This window comes from Ammospiza nelsoni, chromosome 5 (assembly GCF_027579445.1).
Source record: "Ammospiza nelsoni isolate bAmmNel1 chromosome 5, bAmmNel1.pri, whole genome shotgun sequence".
Taxonomy (NCBI): Eukaryota; Metazoa; Chordata; class Aves; order Passeriformes; family Passerellidae; genus Ammospiza; species Ammospiza nelsoni.
Window position 1 is genome coordinate 41442491 of NC_080637.1, and position 22859 is coordinate 41465349.

At 36.6% G+C, this 22859-nt stretch overlaps 1 protein-coding gene and 1 long non-coding RNA gene across 2 annotated transcripts; both read left to right on the forward strand.

Moving 5' to 3' along the window:
• Window positions 1–199: 199 nt before the first annotated feature.
• NTS (neurotensin) lies at window positions 200–12727 on the forward strand. The gene is made up of 4 exons (XM_059473042.1): window positions 200–452; window positions 4506–4567; window positions 10667–10891; window positions 12359–12727. Exons 1-4 carry the CDS (start codon window positions 392–394, stop codon window positions 12503–12505), a joined length of 495 nt encoding a protein of 164 aa, XP_059329025.1. The 5' UTR covers window positions 200–391; the 3' UTR covers window positions 12506–12727.
• A 2776-nt stretch (window positions 12728–15503) lies between these two features.
• On the forward strand, window positions 15504–17965 carry LOC132074008 (uncharacterized). The gene is made up of 2 exons (XR_009418563.1): window positions 15504–16633; window positions 16669–17965. It is a non-coding gene; the product is annotated as an uncharacterized LOC132074008 (long non-coding RNA).
• Window positions 17966–22859: the final 4894 nt, after the last annotated feature.

Genomic DNA, 22859 nt, shown 5'->3' on the forward strand with positions numbered 1-22859 from the left:
GGGGGCTCGCTGCGCGCCCCGCGGGGCTCCGAGTGCGTCAGGCGGCGAGTGGCGTCAGCGGGCGCGGAGCGGAGGGGAGGGGGCAGCGGGACGGGGGGAACAGGGAGGGAACGAGGGAGGGAGCGAGGGAGGGAGCGAGGGAGGGAGCGAGGGAGGGAGCTTCGTCAGGAGGCGATGGCGGTACCGCCGTGACATCACCCCGCGGCTTATATAGTTGGGGAAGGGTCTGGGTCCCCCGTCTGGTGCCTGCAGCCGCCCGTCAGCACGCGTGCGGAGGGCGAGGAGCGGCGGGGCTCTGTCTGTCTCTGTCTCTCTGTCTCTGTCTCTGTCTCTCTCTCCGTCTCTCCCTAGGATTTATGGACTTTACTTTCTAGAGGGCGGCGCGGCAAGGATGAGAGTGCAGCTGGTGTGCGTGGTGCTGCTGGCCCTGGCCTCCTGCAGCCTCTGCTCGGGTAAGTGCCCGCTCCGCCCGCCCCGCGCCCCTCGGGGCGAGCGCTGGGCGCGGAGCCGCGGCCGTGAGCGGGACCGGCAGCCGCGAGGGGAAGGAAGGCGCTCCTGCCCGCCCGCTGCCCCCGGAGCCGCCTCTGATAACGGGCTCTGGCCAGCGTCACTGCTCTTTTACACCACTCCTCCAACTTTCTCCATTCCTCCTCGCAGCATCCATACCACGGCAATTGGTGTAGACTAGTCATTGGAAGTACAAATCAGTGCAGACCATCTGCTTGGCTGTGCTGCGTTTCATTGAATGTCATGTATTTCCAAATTAAGATACAAATTGTTATTTCTGCAGCTCATGAATAGCTGCTGTAATCCAAATCAACATGAATATGTATGCCCTTCAGTTGCTTTTTAGAAAGAGAAATACAATTTTATTATCTGGAGAAAAAGTTGCTAACAACAAATCTGAAATTATTACAAAAAAAAACCCCGCTGAAGTACAGGCAGATCACACAGTAAGAAGGTTGATGTAAATGCATCTCTTCTCCAAGAGCAACTGCTTTAAAAAGATCAAAAGGAGGACAATATATTAAAATGCATTTCTTGCTTCTTTGAAAAATGACACATCTTAAGCATCTGCCATTTATGTCTAAAGTTTATGACCAAATAGCTATGGTGATAGTTAAACAGGTGTATGCACGCATATATGCAGCAGAATAGCCTGCAAAATCCAATCTGAACTAACTTGAAAATTGATTTTTAACTCCACTAAATTACAAGGTAAATTTACAGATAACTTTACTTTTTCAACCTTAGTGTTCAGAGGGACTCAGAATTCCTAATTCTCGCTCTAGATGGAAGTTTACAGTTTGTATTCCCTTGCAGGAGAAAAATGTAAACCATATGATACCTGTATTTTATTACAGTTTAAATATAATTGTTCTGTATATTATAGAGAATGCATGATCTCAGTGACAAAGCTTAACTTTTTTTTCTCCCCATATATTTCTAAGGTTTTTAGACAAGTTCTTCACTGGTATTTTCAGTGAAGCAGTTTCAAATTCAACTCGTTAAGGAGCCTTAATGAAAGACTACTAAAGTAAAAATAAGTGGGAACTAAAATGGGTTCATAAAAAATGCCCCAGAAGCCAAACTGTGTGGGGAACTGACACAATGGTTTATTTGCTTGAAAATTTGAAATTATTTGTAAATGAGAAACGACACAGAGAAGCTTGTGTGATGGGGCTCAAATAATCTGTAACTAATATGGACAGTTACACTATTTAAAAAAATTAATTTTTTGAAAGTGTTTGCCCTCAGGTGTTAGTATGTACCTGTAGAATGTAATTATTCCTTTAAAATGTGAATATATGAGTAGAAACTATTTTTCTTGTCAGTGGAGTTAAGAATACATCAAACTGTGTGGATTTCTCTCTGTTTTTAACAATAATGTGTAACCAGGCTTTTTATACATTGCTCTCTGAGAGTCTGTTCTTTTTATGCTTTTGCTCCTCATCCATCTCTTTTTTTTTAACTCTGGAATTACATGAACATTCATCCTTCTCTCCCTCCAAGCCTTGCTTTATTCTTCACTCAAGGAATCTTGACTCCTAAATAATGTCCTCTAGATTTCTTTTTTTCCAATCCAAATGCTTCTTAATACCTTCCTTCCCATCTTTTATGCCTTCAGCTATCTTCCAGATGATGTGTGGAAGCTACCTTTCATCTTTTAGAGAAACAAAGGTGCTAACCAGGCACAAGTCCTTTTATTGTTCTCAGCTGGTGTGATCCAGGACCCCACGAATTATGATGCTGTCATTGTGTGTGCTCACCTGCTCACAGGAGATGCTATCATTGATAGAAATTCAGCTGGGATGATTGTGTGCTGCTAGCAGAACTTTGGCTAATGGTAAAGCTGGCAAAACTGGCTGCTATTCCTGCTGAAGGGGCTGAAAGGCATTAGGTTGGAGATCAGCGGCTAGAGACTTGCTGACTGGTGTACAACTAGTCCTATTTAATATGAAAATTTTAAACATTGAATAAGACTAGTTGTAGATCAGTATTACAGCAAGTCACTTAAATGCAATTGCTTTGATGCTAAAAATAATGAATGAATCTATTGTGTTGGTAATGCAAAGGTGAGCAGGAGCATCCCTACAGAGGAAAGGGATATGTGGGACACGTGGAAGTTTTTGATGACCTAAATAATAGGAATAAGAAGCAGTGCAACAATACAAAATGCAGTGGCTTAGGAAGTAATAGAAATTCCTGTTAGAAGATCCTTTTTAAGAAAAGCACAACTGTTGGAAATCTGAGGAATAAAATATTATCTTGTTATCTAACCTGGTTTTTGGGGTTTTTCAGCCACAAAAGACAAGCAAAACCAAAAGACTTGTAAGACAGCTGCCCTCTGCAGCTAATGGTAAGCATTAAGGTGATTAAGTATTGAAGCTGAACCAAACTGTGCTATCCTGTTCTCTCTTGAGAACACAGGGACAGAAGAGGGCTGCTCTGGTGAGTTTGGGAATACAAGGCTTTTGCAAGGAAGCAGAATAGGTGAGAGTCCAATAAATCTGGGAATAGCCTTTCAATGAAGCATTTATGGGATTTCCAGAGTGATTGTTTTTGACCAAAAGGACACAGTGATCTTGCACTTGTTTGCTAATCTTGTAAGGACACACGAAAACACTAAGCTTGGAAGGGCAATGATTCCTCTCAATAAATACATGATGGGTAAATACTGCAAATAGAAAGGTATTATTTATAGTGTAGGAATTTATTTGCAAACCATGGATACATTTCTAATTAGAAATAAATTAGACTTGAAATCAGAAGCAACTGAGTAAGCACTGATATTTAGGAGAGCTTCCTAAAGAAGAAACAAAGTGATAGTAAATGTGATATTTATTGAGATTGAATATGACTGATTCTTAAGAACATTGTAATGAGTGCCTTCTGTGCTGATAGAAACCTGTGGCACATTAGCACATTCTTGTGGTCCCTTACAGTCTCATGTTCTGTGAAAGGCAGTGACACGGCATGGTGATGATCCCTGAAATGAAGGCATGGGCAGAATCTATCCCCATATTCAGTGGTAGGGTCTTACATGCCAACAGCATTGATTATTTAAAGTGAGACATTACCTATAGGAATATGGTATATATTTCGGTTGAGTATGGTTTGAAATATTAGTGCATTGTTTGGTTTTGGATTGTTGGTATTCCAGGAAAGGTAAAAGCTATGTGGAACTGTATTTCACCTAAAGGCTTAACTGATTTTTTCTCTTTGAGCTGTGATTGATGCAACCAAGGCACCAGATCTTCATTGTGATTGTCATCTTCATCTTGTGATGCTGTGTATAGAAATGTGTCTGTTTTTTGTGTCTGTGAAAGTTTTTTCTCTTTCCACAGCAATTTTTACCCTATTAACTCATAAGTCTTGCAAGTCTGCTGAGCTATCAAAGGTCGATTAAATCAGTAAAGAAAATCCATAGACTTCCAGTCAGAATACTTTCTTTTTGTATATACATTATCAAGAGTTTCTATCATAAACTGGTCAAGCTCAGTTCCCTCATATCAGTAAAAATATAATTAATTTAATTAAGTATTCGTACTTAATAATACAGAATGTTGATTATTAATCAAGTAATCAAACTGCAATTTACATAAATAATTACTGCTTAAATAAATATTATTTGAAAAAATGCTCAATTTTTTTTCAAAGTAAGTAAATGTTACAAATATTTATTATGAAAATAATGAAGAATATTGCAGGTTTTTAATACTGAAGGAATTGCAGTTTAATGAGCCTTTCTGCTATGAAGCTGAGATTAATGAACAGTTCCATTAAGTTCAATAAGCTTGATCATGCTTTAAAAATGTGTTGAGTATTTATTTTTATATAATGCTGCTGTTAACTGAAGACTCGCAACAGTCCCTCTAGGTCACTGGTGTTTGTGTTTGTTGTTTATTTTTAAAAACCATTTAAATATCTAACTTCTGTATGCTGAATTAAAATGTCCATGATTTATGATCAAATAATAAACATATGTTTCTGGTTTATTCCAGATTCAGAAGAGGAAATGAAAGCATTAGAAGCAGATTTATTGACCAATATGTACACATCAAAGGTAATTATTTTTCTTCCTTTACCTGACAGGGAGGGAGCAAATGAATTCTCATTACAAACCCAAAAGTCTTTGCACAAAGTAATAACCTACGGTCTAGACATAAAAGTTCAGTGTTAGGTTTTACTTTGGTGCAAGATTTTCTCCAGTTCAAAGGGAATATAAAGGTGTTGATGTGACACACTAAACATGTTCCTCAGCTGTAACACTGGTACTTTCATTAAACTGTCAAAACTGTGTTATGTACAGAGATGTAAATTTATGTGAGGAAATGTGTTTCCAATAAGATTATGCCCGATGAAAGCTAAATTAACCTTGAGTCAAATCTGTAAGTGCTATTTTTATGCAGAACCCTTCCTATATGCATATAAAATTAGGACAATCATAAAGCAAAACCAGTTGATACATATGCCAATTTTGCTTTAGGATTTTGATCATAGTGCCAGTACAGGAACATGGGGGCATGACTGTGAAAATACTAACTTTGTAAATGGCATTTCCTTGACAGGTTTCCAGACTGTGAATAATGTTTATGTTATTTAATATGAATATATAAAAATTCAGTGAAAACCTCATATTGACAGGGTGAAGCAGATAGTGTTGCATGTATGTATTGGACAGGCTGATAGACACTTTCTCAACACAATTAATTTCCATAAATGATCTAAGAAACATATGTGTCTGATATATCTTCAACAACATATAAAGAACAAACTCTGAAACAAATGCTGTGGGTTTAAGGTGAATATTTTAATTTGTTATTCCAATAAAGTTTAAGTCGTTATTTAAATGTAATGGAAAATAAAACGAGAAATGAAAAATTTCTCCCCCAAAAAAGAAATTTACATAAGCCAATGACTAGTTGAAGGTTAAAGACAAAACCTGCCAGGATGACTTCTGCATATATTGCATTTAGTGGCCTTTTTCACAGGATTATTTGATAGACTAGAAGTATAAAGCCGGAAAATGCATTTTCTTTAACTGGTCTGGCAGTTCTTAGATCTCAGTGTTCTTTACTGGCATGAAAGTTAACCTTAGATTACAAATAAACCTGTTGGCCACTCACTTTTCCAAGGTTTAGAAAGATTTAATAACTTCTCCTTTTCTGAAACGTATTTAAGTGTAAGAGGCCGACAAAAACAGATTTTTTTGCTCTGTGGCAAAGCATATGATGCCCTGGAATAAAACCCTGCAGCTATTGGTATTTCTGCTACTGAGTTTAGTGGATCTGTGAACGTGATTTCCATCTTTTCCTCCCTCTCACCACAGAACACAAGCTCAGGTGACTCCAAATGCACAAATATATTGCACCAGTTAATAGTGTCACAATGTTTGCCATAATACTCTTACGTTTTTTGATGTTATGTAGCTTGCTGTTCATCTCCCTCAGGGTATTTACCACAGTCAACTGACACTTGAAGTTGACAGACGCAGTAGATTCATGTTGGAGACATTGCTTTCATTGCTTTAATTCTGCATTATACTGCCTTAAATCACCATCTAAAGTTCATTATGAATGAATTTATGTTGTCTCTTGACATCAAAGCAAGACATAGTAGAAACACTAAAAACTGTGCATCAAGTCTTCTACAAGAGTAATATCACAATCCCATTAATTACTGAAATTACTTTTTTTCTGTTGTCCACTGCCAGATTTTAACCCTTGTTACAACAAATTATGGTTCTGGTGTGATAGACAAATTTGAAGACTGTATGTGTAATACCTGTCTTGTGTGGTACCTGAGATCTGGTTCCATTTGAGGGCAATTACTGCTAAATTGCACAGACTGTATTTGACACTTACTTGGTAATCAGCAAAGGAAATACTAACAATTTAAACAGCATTAAGATGGGAAAATAATTACTGTTTATGAAAGCTGAGATCTAAAAGTGCAGCAAAATGGATTATCACTTGAGGGTTTAGTATTTGATAGAACAAAAATCTACCTAAGTAGGCACTTGTGGGCTATAGTATCAAGACGACAACCAGGGCTTAAACACACCTTTTGCAATATTCAGTAGTCTATCCAGTATTATGGGAAGAATTGCCTTATGCCTTTAATTTCACAGACTGTTGTCCAGTGCCTGCTGCCCCTTTTCAAGCTGCTCTTAAGGTCACCTATATGCCGAATCACTCTCCATCCTTAAAGAATTAGTTCGTGCTTATTGCAATCTGTCTTCAACACTTAATACAGTTTGTCACCCTTCCCTGCTGTTACATCTGACCCAAGATACAAGGATCAAACAAATGCTTATAATGCTCTGTCTTTTTCCTAAGATAAAATCCATAAAGCCATTGGGAAGGTCAGGTAAAAGAACAAAACCTGACTTGTCAAAATATGTGGACAGTTATATCCTGTCTCTCTTTTTGTTTTAAATAAAAAAGCTCTATTCATACCAAAGAGATAACTGTTTCTACCTTCCTAAATGCTTGCTGGAAACCACTAGTTGCACAAAGAATCTTTTCTGAACTCAAAAAGATTGACACTATGTTATTTAGAGGGGAAGGAAAAAATTGAAATGAAAGTATTCCTTGGAGAAGATATCTGAATTAATGGACCCACTGAGTTTTCCTTGTTGTAGGATGCCTATTTATGAGTTCATTTTCCCAGAGAGTTTAGCCTCCTTGTCTGAGGAGCTGTCTAGAAGTAGGAGGAACCTACAGCTATCTAGGAGTTAGTGACTTCCGGACTCAGTCATTGCATAAAAATTAATTAGGTTTACAGGCATTAATATGCACCATGGAAGAACATCTTCTTTAACAGAATTCATATATATCTGATTAAGTATATTATTTCTATGGTTACAATCTGAACAAAATTCAACTGCTATCATGAAAAAGAACCATAGAGATCCTACACTAACTAGGGATTTTTACTTTGTAATGAATTTGCTTTTTATCTGCTTTTACTAGATAAAGACAAGAATGTAAAAAGCAGGTATAATTTTCCCTAATGAAAAATATCATTTGGGATGTATGGATGGATTGTAACAAAAGAAGTATCTTAGGGAAACTATCAGGGGTATCATTCAACCAGATATGGAAATAAAATACCATATAAATTGTAACTTGGAAATCTCTTTTGTCTTGCATAGGACAAACCTCTTGTCAAAGAAGGAAATACACTTATTTCAGTTTCTTAGATGATCTTAAATTCTCTTTCAAGATCCATGAAGTGGGAGAAATTATATATCTGATTCTTATTTACAAGCATGTTCAACAGTGGAAATACATACGTCATATTCACTTCAGTATTCATATACTTTTAAAATTCTAGTTCATACTTCAATTTCCTTTCTTTCTTCAGATTATTCCCAGATATTTTTCAAGTTACTCTTAAAAAAATTTGTTCTACCTTGGCAGATAAGGGTTCCTTGTTTTATTGTGTGGGTGTTTTCCAAACCATTTGTTGAGCTGCTGTACTTGATATTGCTTAGATCTGCGTGGAAAATACATATAAATATATAATATATAAAGTTTATCCCATATTATAAATTAATCTGAAAATTTGGATTATCATCACCTTAGACTGTTTTTTTACATATGCCTTTAGGATTACAGCCTCAGTTATTTTCCATAACCCAGAAAAGCAAAGTGGTCTGATATTAATGCTTGATGTGATAGTGGAGCAGAAAAATAACATGACTGCCTTGTTTGGTGAGTGGACATGACCTGGAAAACTCCACTTTCAATTAAAATAACCCAAAATTCACTCTGACTGAATTGTTAATGGTAGCAGTAGGTCAGAAGCAGTATCTAAGTAAAAATACTTTTTTTTTGAGGTGGTATATTCATGGCATTAATAGGAATGAGACTCCCTTAACAAATGAAATATTAATTAGAAGCTTGAAGACAGCACTGAAAATTTGCTTTCTCCTCATCTCATAAGTAGGAGACAATTTTCACCTAAACAAATCTGCTACATAAGTACTTCACTAATACACAGAGGAAAGTTCCTTTATACATAGATGTGCAGAATGACATCAAGTAGTAACTTTAGATCAAAAAGATTCTATAAATTGTGCAAGAAGGCATGAAAAATCACCCTATCCTTTACTCTTCTGTTTCTATCCACTGGAATATTTTTGGTTCTTAACTCAGCAATCTCACTGGCTCACATAGAACTGCATCTAGATTCTATTGCGATTTAGCTGTTGCAGTGCTGGCTCACATTTCTTTTGCATACCCAGGAGAGAGCAGTGAACTGGAGAAGCCTCCCCATTTTTCATGTAAAGCTCCATATTTTTATATTTCAAAAATATATTAAAGCAGACCAAAGAACATTTTGAAATTGCCTTGGGTATTTGATCTTTTCCCTAGTTTAGCTTCTGTTGATAAAATTAGATATTCTGCAAAGAGAATAATTTTATCTTGAAACTGTCACGTCTTTTTAAGAAATTTGATAGGCTAACTAGGGTACTTCAATGAGAAAACAAATGAGCTCAAAGTAAAGAGTGCAGTACCAATTACAAGCTTCCAAATAAGATTTCAGATTTGGTTTCTTAGCCTCAAAACAAAAAAAATCTTTTTTTTGTTTAATGTTGTCAGGAATCTGAGAATGCGCAGCAGTTTTATTAAAAGGCTAAATCATTCTTATTTTGATGGGCATATATTTCTCAGATCTATGTTGGAGTAATGATCATGGACAAAAGAAAACTTTTTGTAACTAATGCTAAAAGTGATGCCCAATTTTCTTGTTTCTTCCTCATTTCTCTGAACTTTCTTTTCCCTCAAAAAATAGTCAAGTGTGATGAATTTACATAAATCTTGCACGCAAGGCCCCTTTGTTAGAAAGGATCCCTAAAGAAACAGGTTCTGTGATTACCTGATGCTCAGCCAAGTAAGCACTGCATCCACACTCAACCAGTGCTACGAGTATGGGTGAAAGGCGATGTCTGTGTTAGTGTCATACCTGTATTTAACTTCATGCATAGAGGAAAAGAAGCAACTACATCTCAGTTCATAGGTAAGGTCTAATGTGCATAGCAAGGAAATTCTTGCAAGGAATAACTAGGAGTTTGCTATGTGGCTTTTGGTTGGAGATTGCTGTGTCACCAGTTCTAGTTGAAGGAAACTCAATTCTATACTCAGCACTGAAAGGAGTACAGTGCAGAAGAAATAACTAGTAGTGGGAGAATGAAGAAAATGGCAAAATAATGAAAAGCAGTAAATGAGATAGGAATTAAGTTTTAAACTTAATTTTTGCTATTGGTAATCAAAATGGAAGACTGCTGCTGCAACTGCTTGGAAAAAACAATACCAGTAGAAAAGTAAAAATTATGCTTATCAGCATTTCTTTAAAATAGTTTAAGAGCTCATACATAATGAAATGTACTGGAAAAAGCAAAATTTGAGACAAACCATGGTGAAATTTCCTTTTTTCTATCTTTCTATAACAGGTTCATGTTGGGCCACATAAATACAGTTGGTCTCAGTTTTTCAGTCCAGTTACCAAATCAGGAGTACTTTGTTTTCACAGCTATGTTTTGTCTTTGCTCCATCTCCCTAAGCCTATAGATCTTCAATTGACATCTCCCAGGCTCTTCACTTTCCAGCATCCAAAACTCGTGGGGCTTACAGATTCTGTAACTTCAGACCCAGATTCATCAGACAGCTTGTCCTGAATCAGGGCCTCCATTCCTTTTCTCAGGGAATTTTGGGATGACTGCTATTTGTGCTGAACTAGGGAGGAGTGTCTAGTTAACCACAGGCATCCAGCTTGGATTCCTGAGCTGGGAATTTATCCAGTGGGTTTGATTCATTATCCTTATTTACACCTGTGAATTTATATTATATTAATTTCCATCTGTGTTTTTGTTTGCACCTGTGCAGAATGACTATGAAATGCTGCCATTCTGGTTTGGTAGCAGTTGAGCTTTTTCATCATTTATATCTACCTGGGGGGCAAGGCTGCAAGGAAGCAGACTTGGCGTGTGTAATAAATGAGTTGTCCTAAGTTCTGCACTCTAATTATTGTCTAAAAGTTGACCAGATGAAAAGCACTTCAGAAACATAAACTTGTTTCTAACAAAACGTTTGAATGTAGCACATGGATACAAAAAACCCAAAATACATTTAATGGTGGGTGTTTTTATTTTCAGATTAACAGAGCAAAACTTCCTTACTGGAAGGTGACCCTGCTAAATGTCTGCAATCTTGTCAACAACATAAACAACCAAATGGGGGAAACAGTAGAGGTAGATGAGGAGGATCTGGTTCCAGGAAGACAGTTCCCTGCCGCTCTGGATGGCTTCAGCTTGGAAGCAATGCTGACAGTATATCAACTCCAAAAAGTTTGCCACAGCAGAGCTTTTCAGCACTGGGAGGTAACACAAACCATCACAAATGCATATTTCTACTGCATTAAATGTTTGTAGTGATGTTGTAAAATCCATATCCATGTGACCTCCATCACATTGTCTGAGCTTTCCTTCCCTTTTTTATATTCTGTAGTACCTATAAAATGCCTCTTCCAGTATAAGCAGTGAATTAGTGCAGTTTCTGATGACCTGAGTGTTTGTTTCTTACAAAAACCCATGGATAAATGAGAACTTTTCTTAACTATGTACTTTCTCCACTCTTTGTAGTCATTTCAGGTAACCAAACAAGCATATGAAAGTCATCACTACGCCAGAAAACATAATTAATATCTGCCTAACAGACATGAGGTTATTATAGATCTATTGCATAAATAAATGTACCCAGTGTTTCTGTTTGAGGACCCTAAGGCAAAATGAATTCAAAATGCAGGGATACATGCCCATGTGTACATACCATTTTGCTAGGTATTCTGGTTTTCTTATCATTGCTAGGAAACTGGCAGCAAGGTAACTCCTGCTTTTGGTTTCCCTACACCTAAAGAGGGTCCTGGAAGTTGACATTGTGATTGTATGAAGATTGCTGCTCTTAAACAGTGATTGTTTATAGTCCATTTCTGATGTTTAGTTTAGTACAGCGATTACAGTGACTACACAGAAGCACACTAGGCACAATCCCCTTGCATTGTTAGATATTGCACTAAAAGCTGCTTTGTGTAGTGAAAAAAGATAACTCAGTGTCGCTACCCACTTTCCAGTAAAGCAAATTTCTTCATCTATCTCAGGTTCATGTACAGTCTAGGTGAATCCAGATATTTTTTGGTTAGTTTTGGTTTTGTTTGTTAGCTTGTTTGTTTGGGGTTTTGTTTGTTTTGTTTTGCTTTGCTCTCATAACTCTTTATATTCCCAATCCTCATGTTAGCTGGGGTGGTCCATGCAAAGGACTGCAACCTCTTTGAGAACCAGAGTTTTCTGAAGATGCTCTTCTTCAGTGCATTTATTGCTGGAAAGGAACTACCCTAGAACCAAATATGCAATAACCCATATGTCTTAGTCACAGTTCCCTGCTTTGCAGGAAATTGTAGAATAAAATATTTCTCAACAGATGGAACCAGCAAGCAGTGCATGTAGGTGTTTAACCTAAACATGTGATAACAGAGTGATAGTCATTAGAAAACTTTCAGTCTGTTTGAGTTTTGGTCTAAGTAGGATAAACCAGCTTTCCTCTCTAGTCAAAACCAGTTATCTAATCTGTTGAAGTGGAATTTAAAAATCACTTCTGTAGGGCTCCGCTCATATTTAGCCTGATTTAAGTTTTGTGTCTTGAGTTTTATATATTTTTAAATTAATGCTGCAGCTACAGATTGTATTGGTGGCAATAAAATATGTTAATATTTCATTAAAATTTGGAGGAGATTATAATCTTCATTATAAAAAAAAAGTAGATAACAGTGTGTCTCTTCTTGCATCCTACAGTTACTACAGCAAGATGCTTTTGATCTGGAGAACTCAAGCCAAGAAAAAGAAATCATGAAGAGAAAAAATCCCTATATTCTGAAGCGGCAGCTACATGTGAACAAAGCTAGAAGACCATACATACTCAAGAGAAGTTCATATTACTGATGCAGCAGAAGAAAACAATGTATATTTAGTTCATAGGTAACTGTGCATTATGGTTATCTTATCTAAATCTAAAATCATACTTGTGTGAAAATATACTCTGGAAAATCAAGATGATAACATAGCTGTGTCTTTTTTGCAATTGCTGTTTCTTGATTGTGGATTTTTCCTACTTGAGATAATTGGACTAATACATTTGCAAATAAAACTAGTTTTTAAGCATGATGTATTGTACAAAACTGAGATTTCAACATGCTTTCAAACAATCTAGCAGTCTTTTCCAGTTTTATAAAGCATACCAACATAACACCAAGTAAATTGATATTGTCCATAAATCCTACTGAGAATCTTACAGACTCTTAATGCAACACCTCAAACATGTAAATGTTTCCAAATTTCTTGAATAATATAGTAGTAAGCAGTGCCACAGTATTTTATGTTTTGACTAGTTTAATTTATTAGCAATAGGTCCAAGGAAGAAAAGGATTAACTATTAAATGGCAGTTTCAAAATGAATATTTTAAATAGCTTGCTTGTAAGTGAATTTTGAATTTTTTATTTCTAATCTATGAATGCTCAGGAAAAACAAGAAACAACAAGAAATTTAGTGAAGTGTTGGAAAGATTAATTGAAAGTAGAACATCTTAAAATTACTATTGAAAGGCATTTCCTTTCCCTCCTTCCACAAATTTGTATAAAACAGAAAGTTTCCGAGTTGAAAACAGTCTTGGAAGCTAACAGAGAGGGAGGGTCACAGCATGGGAAAAAATGTTTTCAAGCCATGAGGAATCAACTGTTGCCTGAAAGTTACACATTTTCCAGTTCCGTGTTTGTGATGTGTGCATGAGATTTGGGATCTCAATGATTCTGGGTTCCAATTTGGAGGAAAAGTCTGAATGGGCTGGGGCCCACAACAACCATGAAAAGTGAGGGGTTGTCCAAGACCTGTGAAGCCTGGATGCTCAGACCAGAAGGCAAAAGTGGGACAGACATTGTTTTTGAAAACATACCTGTTTCCCGTTTGATGTATTTCCTCAAAGCAATTCTTCTCCAACAAATAAACACACCATCACCCCCCCCCAAAAAAAAAATCTAACAAAAAATGCCCTCAAACAACCAAGAACCCAACAGAAACCCAAACACTTGGAGAATTTTCAAATCCTCTCACAAGTTTGTTACACTTTGTTTCATGGGGAGGGATGGAGTTTTTAAAGTAAAATGTATTTTAACAATATTAAAGCTAATTATATTTCCTTTTCTCACTGCAAATATTATTAATCAGTTTATTCATTCAATAACCCTTAAATGCATGCACTGACAAGAAATACCTGAGCATAAACTAATTATTGCAATAATCATTATGACTCAAATACAGCAAAGCAATTAAGTACATTCAGTCTCAATGTTTTAAGTGCTTAATGTGCTTAAGGGCTTTGCTTAAATAAGTAAATTCACACCCCTTGCTTTTTTTTACAAAACACATTGAATTAGACTGGAGACCCAGCATGCTCTCAAGTGGTTAAGAAATGCTTTCTTTCCAACAAACTTGTAACATCCCTAGTCCTATTATGGATATTTGCATTCTAAAATGTCTTTTGCTCTGATATAACAAAGCAGAGCAGTTTGTTCCAAAATTTGCTGCTTGCAGAACCTGAGGACAAAAAAAAAAAAAAAAAAAAAAAAGAAAATTCAGATCACTTTTTCATGGGAAAACCAGAAAAATAAGACCAAAAAACCAGTCATTTTATTTCTCCTATGTTAAATTTAACAATATTAAAGGTAAATAAAATAGGGTAAGGTAATGTGGTTGTCATCTGATAGAGAATGTAATTTTTTCAGAAACAAACACCCTTCCATGTCTCATTTTTGAGGTAATTTAGACAGTCATGGTAATGGTATATGACTTCAAATGATGATACTCCCTGTTCCGTCCCCATCTAGTGTTCCACACCACCTTGTGACCATGTACTTGCTCTTTGCAGTGCAGAGCTAGCAGATTAGTCAGACTGGCTGGAAATGGCATTAAATAACCCATTTCCTCTCAGCAGACTGTGAATCCGCACACAGACAGCTACTTTGTGTCACTGGTGGAGACAGTTTAAAGTATGGCTGGAAAGTACTGCTTGTCAGTTGTCCCTAGCCTCTGATGGAGGTGTCAGAGGAATGTCATTCAGTGTGACAGTCTGAACTAGATAAGGAAACAAAAACTGTAATTGCAATATGGTCAGTTAAGTTAAAAAAGCCGGTGCTGGCTTTTCAATTTATTAGTCATTCATGAAAAGCAAGCATAGCAGTATTAAAATAGTAGAAAACACAAGCCATAGAATTAAGCCAGGTGTTCAGAGCTGTTAAAGGAAATATTGAAGTCTGGGAGACTTCTTTGCTTGAAATCCCTTCTCTCTTCTAACTGCTGCTACCTCCCGATGGCTTCACTGCTGTGGAATGGCAGCCTTTCTTTAGCCTTCATTTTTGGATGACGGCAGAAATATTATAGGCTTAGGTGTATTTGTCTCTATTTTGCACATTCTTCAGTGAGATCCGCAGGGTACCTGCCTCACCCGTAACTGTGCATTGCCTGCAATATCCATGCAGCTATATTTGCAGCAGGAATGAGTCCTGGATGAAGTTCAGGTCAGAGAAAGCTATCACAATATGTGAACTTACTAATTCAGAAACTTAGAGAGTTCCCTTCCCTTCCCTTCCCTTCCCTTCCCTTCCCTTCCCTTCCCTTCCCTTCCCTTCCCTTCCCTTCCCTTCCCTTCCCTTCCCTTCCCTTCCCTTCCCTTCCCTTCCCTTCCCTTCCCTTCCCTTCCCTTCCCTTCCCTTCCCTTCCCTTCCCTTCCCTTCCCTTCCCTTCCCTTCCCTTCCCTTCCCTTCCCTTCCCTTCCCTTCCCTTCCCTTCCCTTCCCTTCCCTTCCCTTCCCTTCCCTTCCCTTCCCTTCCCTTCCCTTCCCTTCCCTTCCCTTCCCTTCCCTTCCCTTCCCATTTAAAATTACTATTTTGAAGACCACTACCTTTTCTTAAAGAACTCCCTTTGATAAGGGCAATTTTGTTTTATAAAAGCAATTATTGAGAGATGTTCTGTCTCTTTCTATGTCTTCAGAGAACCACATTTTTCTTATAAATTACATGACTGACTTTTAAATTAAGTTAATAGATGAATAATTATACCAATTATTCAGAAACTTCATACTTAACTATTTCTTAGACTCCTAAAATATTGGATATAGTCATATAGTTATTGCAGAAACCTGTCAGTACTTTCTAATGAAGAATTAAATGGAACTGAGATTTACTTTGATTTTATATATTTCTAAGTTATCATCCATAATGTTTCAAATGCCCTAGACAGAAAAAGTAAAACACAGATATATTAATAATTTTATCATCTCTGAAGCATATATTTGTTACTTTGTCTTTAAAAGAAACATTATTATATAATAGTTGCTGTTATCAATTAACAGGTTAAAGGCAGTGCTGATAACATAAGTCTTTAGTTCTTAAATCTTGCTTGTGGTATAAGTTTTAATATTTTCTGTATTTTCTATTAGAAATTAAAATTTTGTTTTATGTTTTAGGTAAGGGTTTAATGGATGTGCTGCAAACCACAGGATGAAATGTTGACTTTTCAGATTAAGAGAGATTTAATTTTGAAATGTATGATATTGGCTATGCCTCATATCCGACTCTTAGTAAACACAAAATGTAGAAAAAACTGGTCTTGAACTTTATTCTTTTCCCCCAAGATTAGTTACCAATTTGCACTGTAGAGTTTCAAATTGAAGATACAAGCTACCACTACAATAATTTCATGTTGGAGGGCAGAAAGAAGAGCAGTTTTTTCTTAAATTTCCTAAGGTTCCAGATGGATCGTTGATGTCCTCCACATCCAAAATCCTGGTCTGACTGCACGCAGTGAGAAAACAAGAGTTTCAGATAATCTGCAAAATAAACTGTGCTGACTTCTGTGGTATATCAAGTCAGCGCCTGGATCTCACTCCCCATGAAGCAAAAAAAGTGGAAGAGAGGGGTTGACCTCTGCAAGGAACCTGGAGAATGAGATTTTAATTGCTGCCAAATGCAAGCATTCAGAATTAGCGAGTGAAGCTGCAAAACCCTGAAAATAGATAGGTAGATAGATAGATAGATAGATAGATGATAGATAGATAGATAGATAGATAGATAGATAGATAGATAGATAGATAGATAGAGTAAATATCCCTGACCCTAATGAAGTAATAAATACATGTCAAATGATTGTTTCTTTCAATTTACCAGATTTCCAGAGAGCATTAGAATTGTGTATCTAAACTTTGTAAAAAAGAAGAGCTTAAACATATTTGCTTGTTAATATTAATTTTTACTGAAACTTGACATTCTCATCCAGCCTCTTGAATCCAGCGGGTGTCATGTTACAACACACACAAAAGCACAATATTCATGACCAGATTTCAAAGTCATCCAAATCCAGGATACTCGGATGGGTCTGCCAGACCAGTCAATCAGACCGTGGAATAAAAGAGCCTTGTGGTACCTCATTAGCAGGCAAGCTTTGTTTGACTGAATGATTCCTCCGAGGTAGCAATATGGGGAAATGACATGGGAGCCACCCAGTAATTTTTGGAGGCTGTCAGCTACTAAGAAACAAAGTCTTCAGGAACTCTTGGTTGCCCAATGGTCACTTGCTTTTTCCAAGCAGTCCAGAGTGTACAGCTCATATCTCAGGAATTGCATCACATTCCATTGTACAGAAGGAAAAGGGGGACTATACAAAACTGGACTTGAATTACCAGAGAATAGCATTTTTCTGTTTGAGCTCCTAACGGGTTAAGTACCAGTCTGTTTTGTCACAGAAGTTACAGTGCACTGTTAGTCTGAAAACATTTTCTATTTTGCTTTTGCAAATCAGTCGTAGGAAGCTTTTGCAGGATATATTTCTCTTATGGATAGATTAAGTCCTACTCAGGTGGTCTGTACATTACTTTTTAAATGACTGGCAGCAACAAGAAGACCTTATCCAGGTGAAGTGTCCCAGCTGCTTAATAAAGTGTTAACATTATTACACCAGAGAAACTAATAGACTGGAAACATCCTAAATGACAATCTTGAAATCATTATTGTAGCTTTTTTGGATTAATGATTTAAAAATCCAAGCTGTATAACAGATTTTGTAATGTAGTATTCTAGAATTTAAGATTATTTTATCTCGTATAGGCATTTATCTCAAGGTCTACAAAATGTAGGAAAGAAAGAAAGAAAGAAAGAAAGAAAGAAAGAAAGAAAGAAAGAAAGAAAGAAAGAAAGAAAGAAAGAAAGAAAGAAAGAAAGAAAGAAAGAAAGAAAGAAAGAAAGAAAGAAAGAAAGAAAGAAAGAAAGAAAGAAAGAAAGAAAGAAAGAAAGAAAGAAAGAAAGAAAGAAAGAAAGAAAGAAAGAAAGAAAGAAAGAAAGAAAGAAAGAAAGAAAGAAAGAAAGAAAGAAAGAAAGAAAGAAAGAAAGAAAGAAAGAAAGAAAGAAAGAAAGAAAGAAAGAAAGAAAGAAAGAAAGAAAGAAAGAAAGAAAGAAAGAAAGAAAGAAAGAAAGAACCTAATATGTGCTATATTGTGCAATATGAAATATGACCTGGGAATAATTTTATCTGGAATGAATGGCATTGTTCCTCCAATTTTCTTTTTCAAATCTATTGTTTATATGTATTTAAAAACAACTCTTCCTCTAATCTAATATTTTAAAAACTTTTATTGGGATGCAAAAAGACAAATTTTTTGAATGAATAAACTCTATGCTTAAAACACAATCATTCTTGTCCTAGGAAAAAAAAAATCCTAATTTTTAACAGATATAAAGATCTTAGAAATAGTTTACTCAATAGCTCTTTCATGAAAGAAAGCTCCTGATTATTTTTATGTACTACCAAATCCTTAAAATAGTTGTATAATCATATACTGTAGAAGTTGTTGTGTTTTGGTATCTTATTTAATGATCTTTACAATAAAGAGCTGTTTGGAAAAGACAACTTGCCTTTTGTTCTGCTTAAAAGAAGGGATCAAAAAAATAACACCACATATAGCAAAGTTACATGAGTATATACCCACAAATGAAGGGTTTATTCAAATCATTCTGAATTTTGCTGCATTTAAAGCATAATTTTGAGGAATATGTAATTGCAGAATACTATGGTACCATGTTATTATAGTATTCTACATCTGCTTGTTCCAAAAATAGACAATAACACAAATTTCTAAAGTATTGTTTTTAATATGAAAAGGCACTAAAGTGCTGAAGCTGCAGCTGTTTTGAAGATGAAATCCTTGGCAAATACTTCTGTTCTCCTCAAAGTTCATTTACTGATGGCAGATTTTTCAAATTTTTTTTTTGATAGTGAAGTTAAGAGTTACTCTTAGAACAAGGGAATTGTGAAAGTTAAAATTTCGTTTTTTTTATAAATATCCCATGCCCCTCAGCTTTACCTCTCTGGTTTTAGGTTCCTGTATTAGTGTTGAACTGAAAGGAGCTGTAAGGGAACAGACAAATGGGACGAAAAATAAGGATAGGTAAGAGACTTAATGAAAAAAGGTGCAAAGATGTTAACTGGATATTCCTTCTGTCTGGCTCCAACTAAAGATTGCCAGAGCTGGCTGAAGCATGGGTTTTAGGTATATGCAGGGAGGAAAAAGGGGAGGGAAAAGTCAGGGAAAAAGAGCAAAGGGAATATAATACTGAGTTGCGTTTTGCTTTTGTAGTGTTGGTTAAGAACTAAAGTGTGGATAGCTTAGCATTATAAACTAAGATGCAGAATATTCTGAAAAAAGGAGGAGAGTTCCCCTCAGTGTATGGGAAGGGCAATCATCTGGCTGGCATTCCCAGCACTTCCCTTGAATCAAGAAAAACAGATTTGAGCTGAGATGTTTCAAATTGAAAGTTTTTAAGGAGAAACTGGAACAACTAAAGAAAGCTGATCAGGAAAAGGAGGGAGTGCATGGCAAGGGTCAAGACATACACAAATCAGAGTCAGTTGGGTCATTCAATAAGCCTGGACTGTCAGTACAAGACAGAAATACAGATTGCTGTTCATAGCTTGGGATAATCAACACCAATCTGTACAGGTTTGAGAAACCTTGCTGTTTTAACCCATGTCTCAAGCAAGTTGACACTATTTCATCACACTGGTCTCAGAATTAGGAGACATCCCATTGTGCAGACAATAGGACCACCTTTTTAGGGGAGATGAAAAAAGAACCAAGGAAAGCCTAGAGCCAAAGTGAAGGCCTTATCATAAAGCAGGAGTTCATTTCAGTCTTGAAAAGTAATAAGAAACTTACATTTGTAGGTAGCTTTTTTAGATTGTTTTCTCAGATAAAAGCTCAGAGATAAACTCCAGAAATTCATATTCTCAGAAAGAAAGTAATCTGGAACTGGTCTTAAAAAAATTAGATTTCCTTCATGTGTCTATCATAGTTGTAGCAAATCAAACATTCTACTTCAATGCATGCTACACTGACCTCGACCTGAAATCCACGTTTCTGTGAAATGGATGGATGTAGATTATAAGTAAGATCTCCTCTGAACATTCAGCAAGGCAGAAGGCATAAGAAGTAATGCTGTGCTAAAAGATTTTTGATGCCTTATTAGCAGCTTTCAGTAGTGTGTGAAGAAACATAATGTACTATTTGCAACACTTTCCAAGGCATATCTTGATGTGAAAGGAACTGACGTGTACTGTGATAAGTCTTTATTTAGATAGAGAGAGTGTTAAAATATCTGTAGCACGGTGCTTAAAAACCTGATTTCTGTTCACTTAAACACTTCAGTGCTTTTCTGCTAGGAGTGCATCTGCTTCTTTGGCAACAGGTGTGTATAAGAAAGGATTGCTCAAATTTACCATTATAGATAGTCCTTGAGATTAATAATATATAAAGCTAAATGCTATTTAAACAGTCTAGCTTTGTGCAAACAGTTGAAATAGTTTGGTTAAACAGAGAAAAAGTCAAATAAATGGACAGTATTTCTGCTGCTTATATATAGGTACACATACACACAGGAATAAACTCCTTACTGTGAGGATGGGGACACACAGGAACAGATGACCCAGAGAAGCTGTGCATGCCCCAGCCTTGTGAGGATTCAAGACCAGGCTGGATGGGGCTCTGAGCATTGGGGTCTAAAGGAAGGTGTCCCTGTCCATGGCAGGAGCAGTTGCAACTAGATAATCTTTAAGGGCCCTTCCAACTCAAACCATTTTATGATATTCATTCATTTGATACACACAAGGAAACATTTTATATGGAGACACTGCTCTCTTGCCTTATCTCTCTTAGAATGCATCTCGTCAAAAGAAGAGCTTTGCAGGGGTGTTACTTGATATTCATGGCCAGAAAAATGGATGTTTATGCTTGTTTTGAGTAAAAAAATGACTAAAAAATGTTACTGTTTTATAATTCTTTGTTGTGTTATCAGATCTGACCAAAACAATGACCCATAGCTCATTGGGTCTGGTTTGGGTGTGAGCTGCACAACTGTATGCCTGATAGTCACCTTCCAACATTCAGAAAATTAAGTCTGTGTCCTGCACAGTTATACTGGTCCTGAACTGAACACACACAATTTGAAGCGAGAGAGGAGGGAATTATTTGGTGGTGGAGAAGCTTCAGTCTTCTAAGGGAGCAGAAGACATATTATAACCCTCGGATATTGCAAAATGTGATAGGAGGGAAGCCTTCTGTAAGCTGGAAATGATGGTTGCGAAAATAGCATAAGAAACTCAAATAAATGATCATTGTTTGGTCACTACTACATGAAGAAAACCAGAACAGAGAGAAGGATGCCATGTTTTTTCCTACATAACATTTGGGCTGGCAATCACAATTTTCCTTCCAATAAGTTTTGTGATTACTGTTGATTTTTTGATCAGATTTTATAGACTGTCAGTAGAAAATTCAGGATTTGATTTAATTCTGGAACTGGGGACTGAAATTTTTGTAATATGCTGTTTATCAGACGTGTACTCCTCCTTTAAATCTTTAACGTAAAAAAAGGGGCCAATGATGAGGCGGAGAATAGCCCGGAGAGAAGGAGAAGACAAGAAAGAAAGAAAGCAAAGAGACAGACTGTCAGAGTAGTGCCCTTTTTCTTCTTTTACAGCAACTTTGTAAGCAGCACTAAGTAAGTCTTAGACCTTATTGTTGCAAGACACAGCTTGACTTGTTGTAAAGCAGGGAATCCATTTTTCTCTAGTTACTAATAGGTCTGCATGTCTGGTTTCTACTTTGTCAATTAAGACTTGCCTTGAGAACATTGTGCTTTCTGCATGCTGCTATTTACTCAAACAATTTCAAGTGTTCCAGTTACAAATCAAGGCAGGGCATAAAGTGTAAATTCCCACTTGAAAAATTTTCATTTTTTAAAATTAAATCTCCTGCTTTAACAAGGTTTAAGGCCCCATTTCAGATGTAAATAAAGCTATGAGTTAATTAAAAAAAAATCTATGACCCAAGCTGTGAGGAACACTTGATTTTAAAAGAAAAAACTCATGTATTTTCCCTTCATCTTCTTTTTGGGTGGGGTAGATTAGTTTCTACAGTAGACTTGAGGAGAGGAGTGGCAATAGAAGAAGTGTCGTAAAGAATGCTATGAGTTCAGCCATACCATGGCACATAGCAGACAATTTGTAATCCAAAGTAAGGAGACCAAATGAATAGCTCTTGTTCACAATCAGTACTCTTATGGGTTTCTGCATTATTGGTGAGCACACAGATGAGGAGGCAGCAGTCAACACAGCAAAGAACAATTTGGCAGAGTATGGATGACAGACCTGGGAATTTGGGCTGCTTCATGTTTGGTACCAAGGGGTAGAATAACTGTTTTAATTACATTTAGCTTCTGAGACTTTGACTTTCACATGAACAGATGATAATTAGAAAACAATCCTGCTTCAGGCTTGAAGCCTGTTTTTCAAATCCACACAGCTTAGGGTGGAGTGTCAGGACTTGTGTTGAACACCATATTCCCAGGGGCCCCAAGCTCAGCCTCTGGAACTTAAGGATTAGCAAATTGAACCCTTTTGCTCATGAGTGAATTTCAAGGCACTGCCTGGAGAGACACAGTGAATAAAGCACAGACAACAGCATTATATTTTGCCTTTTAAGTTTTTCCTTTGTTAAATCCAGTAACAGAGCCTCCATTCAGTTCAGATGCTGAAATAACAGTTTCTCAATGGAAGAAAACATTTCTCTATTCTCAGAAGCAAATAAAAAAATGTTAATGAGGAGACTTTTAGCAATTTTTTTTTTTGCTTGTAAGTGCTTATATGTCTACATATACAGATTCTAATACAATACCACAATACTTGGAGAAGAAGTGT

Coding starts and splice junctions, on each gene's coding strand:
- NTS (XM_059473042.1), top strand. CDS start 392: ATGAGAGTGCAGCTGGTGTGCGTGGTGCTGCTGGCCCTGGCCTCCTGC. Junction 453..4,505: donor CTCCTGCAGCCTCTGCTCGG/GTAAGTGCCCGC, acceptor GGTTTATTCCAG/ATTCAGAAGAGGAAATGAAA. Junction 10,892..12,358: donor GAGCTTTTCAGCACTGGGAG/GTAACACAAACC, acceptor TGCATCCTACAG/TTACTACAGCAAGATGCTTT.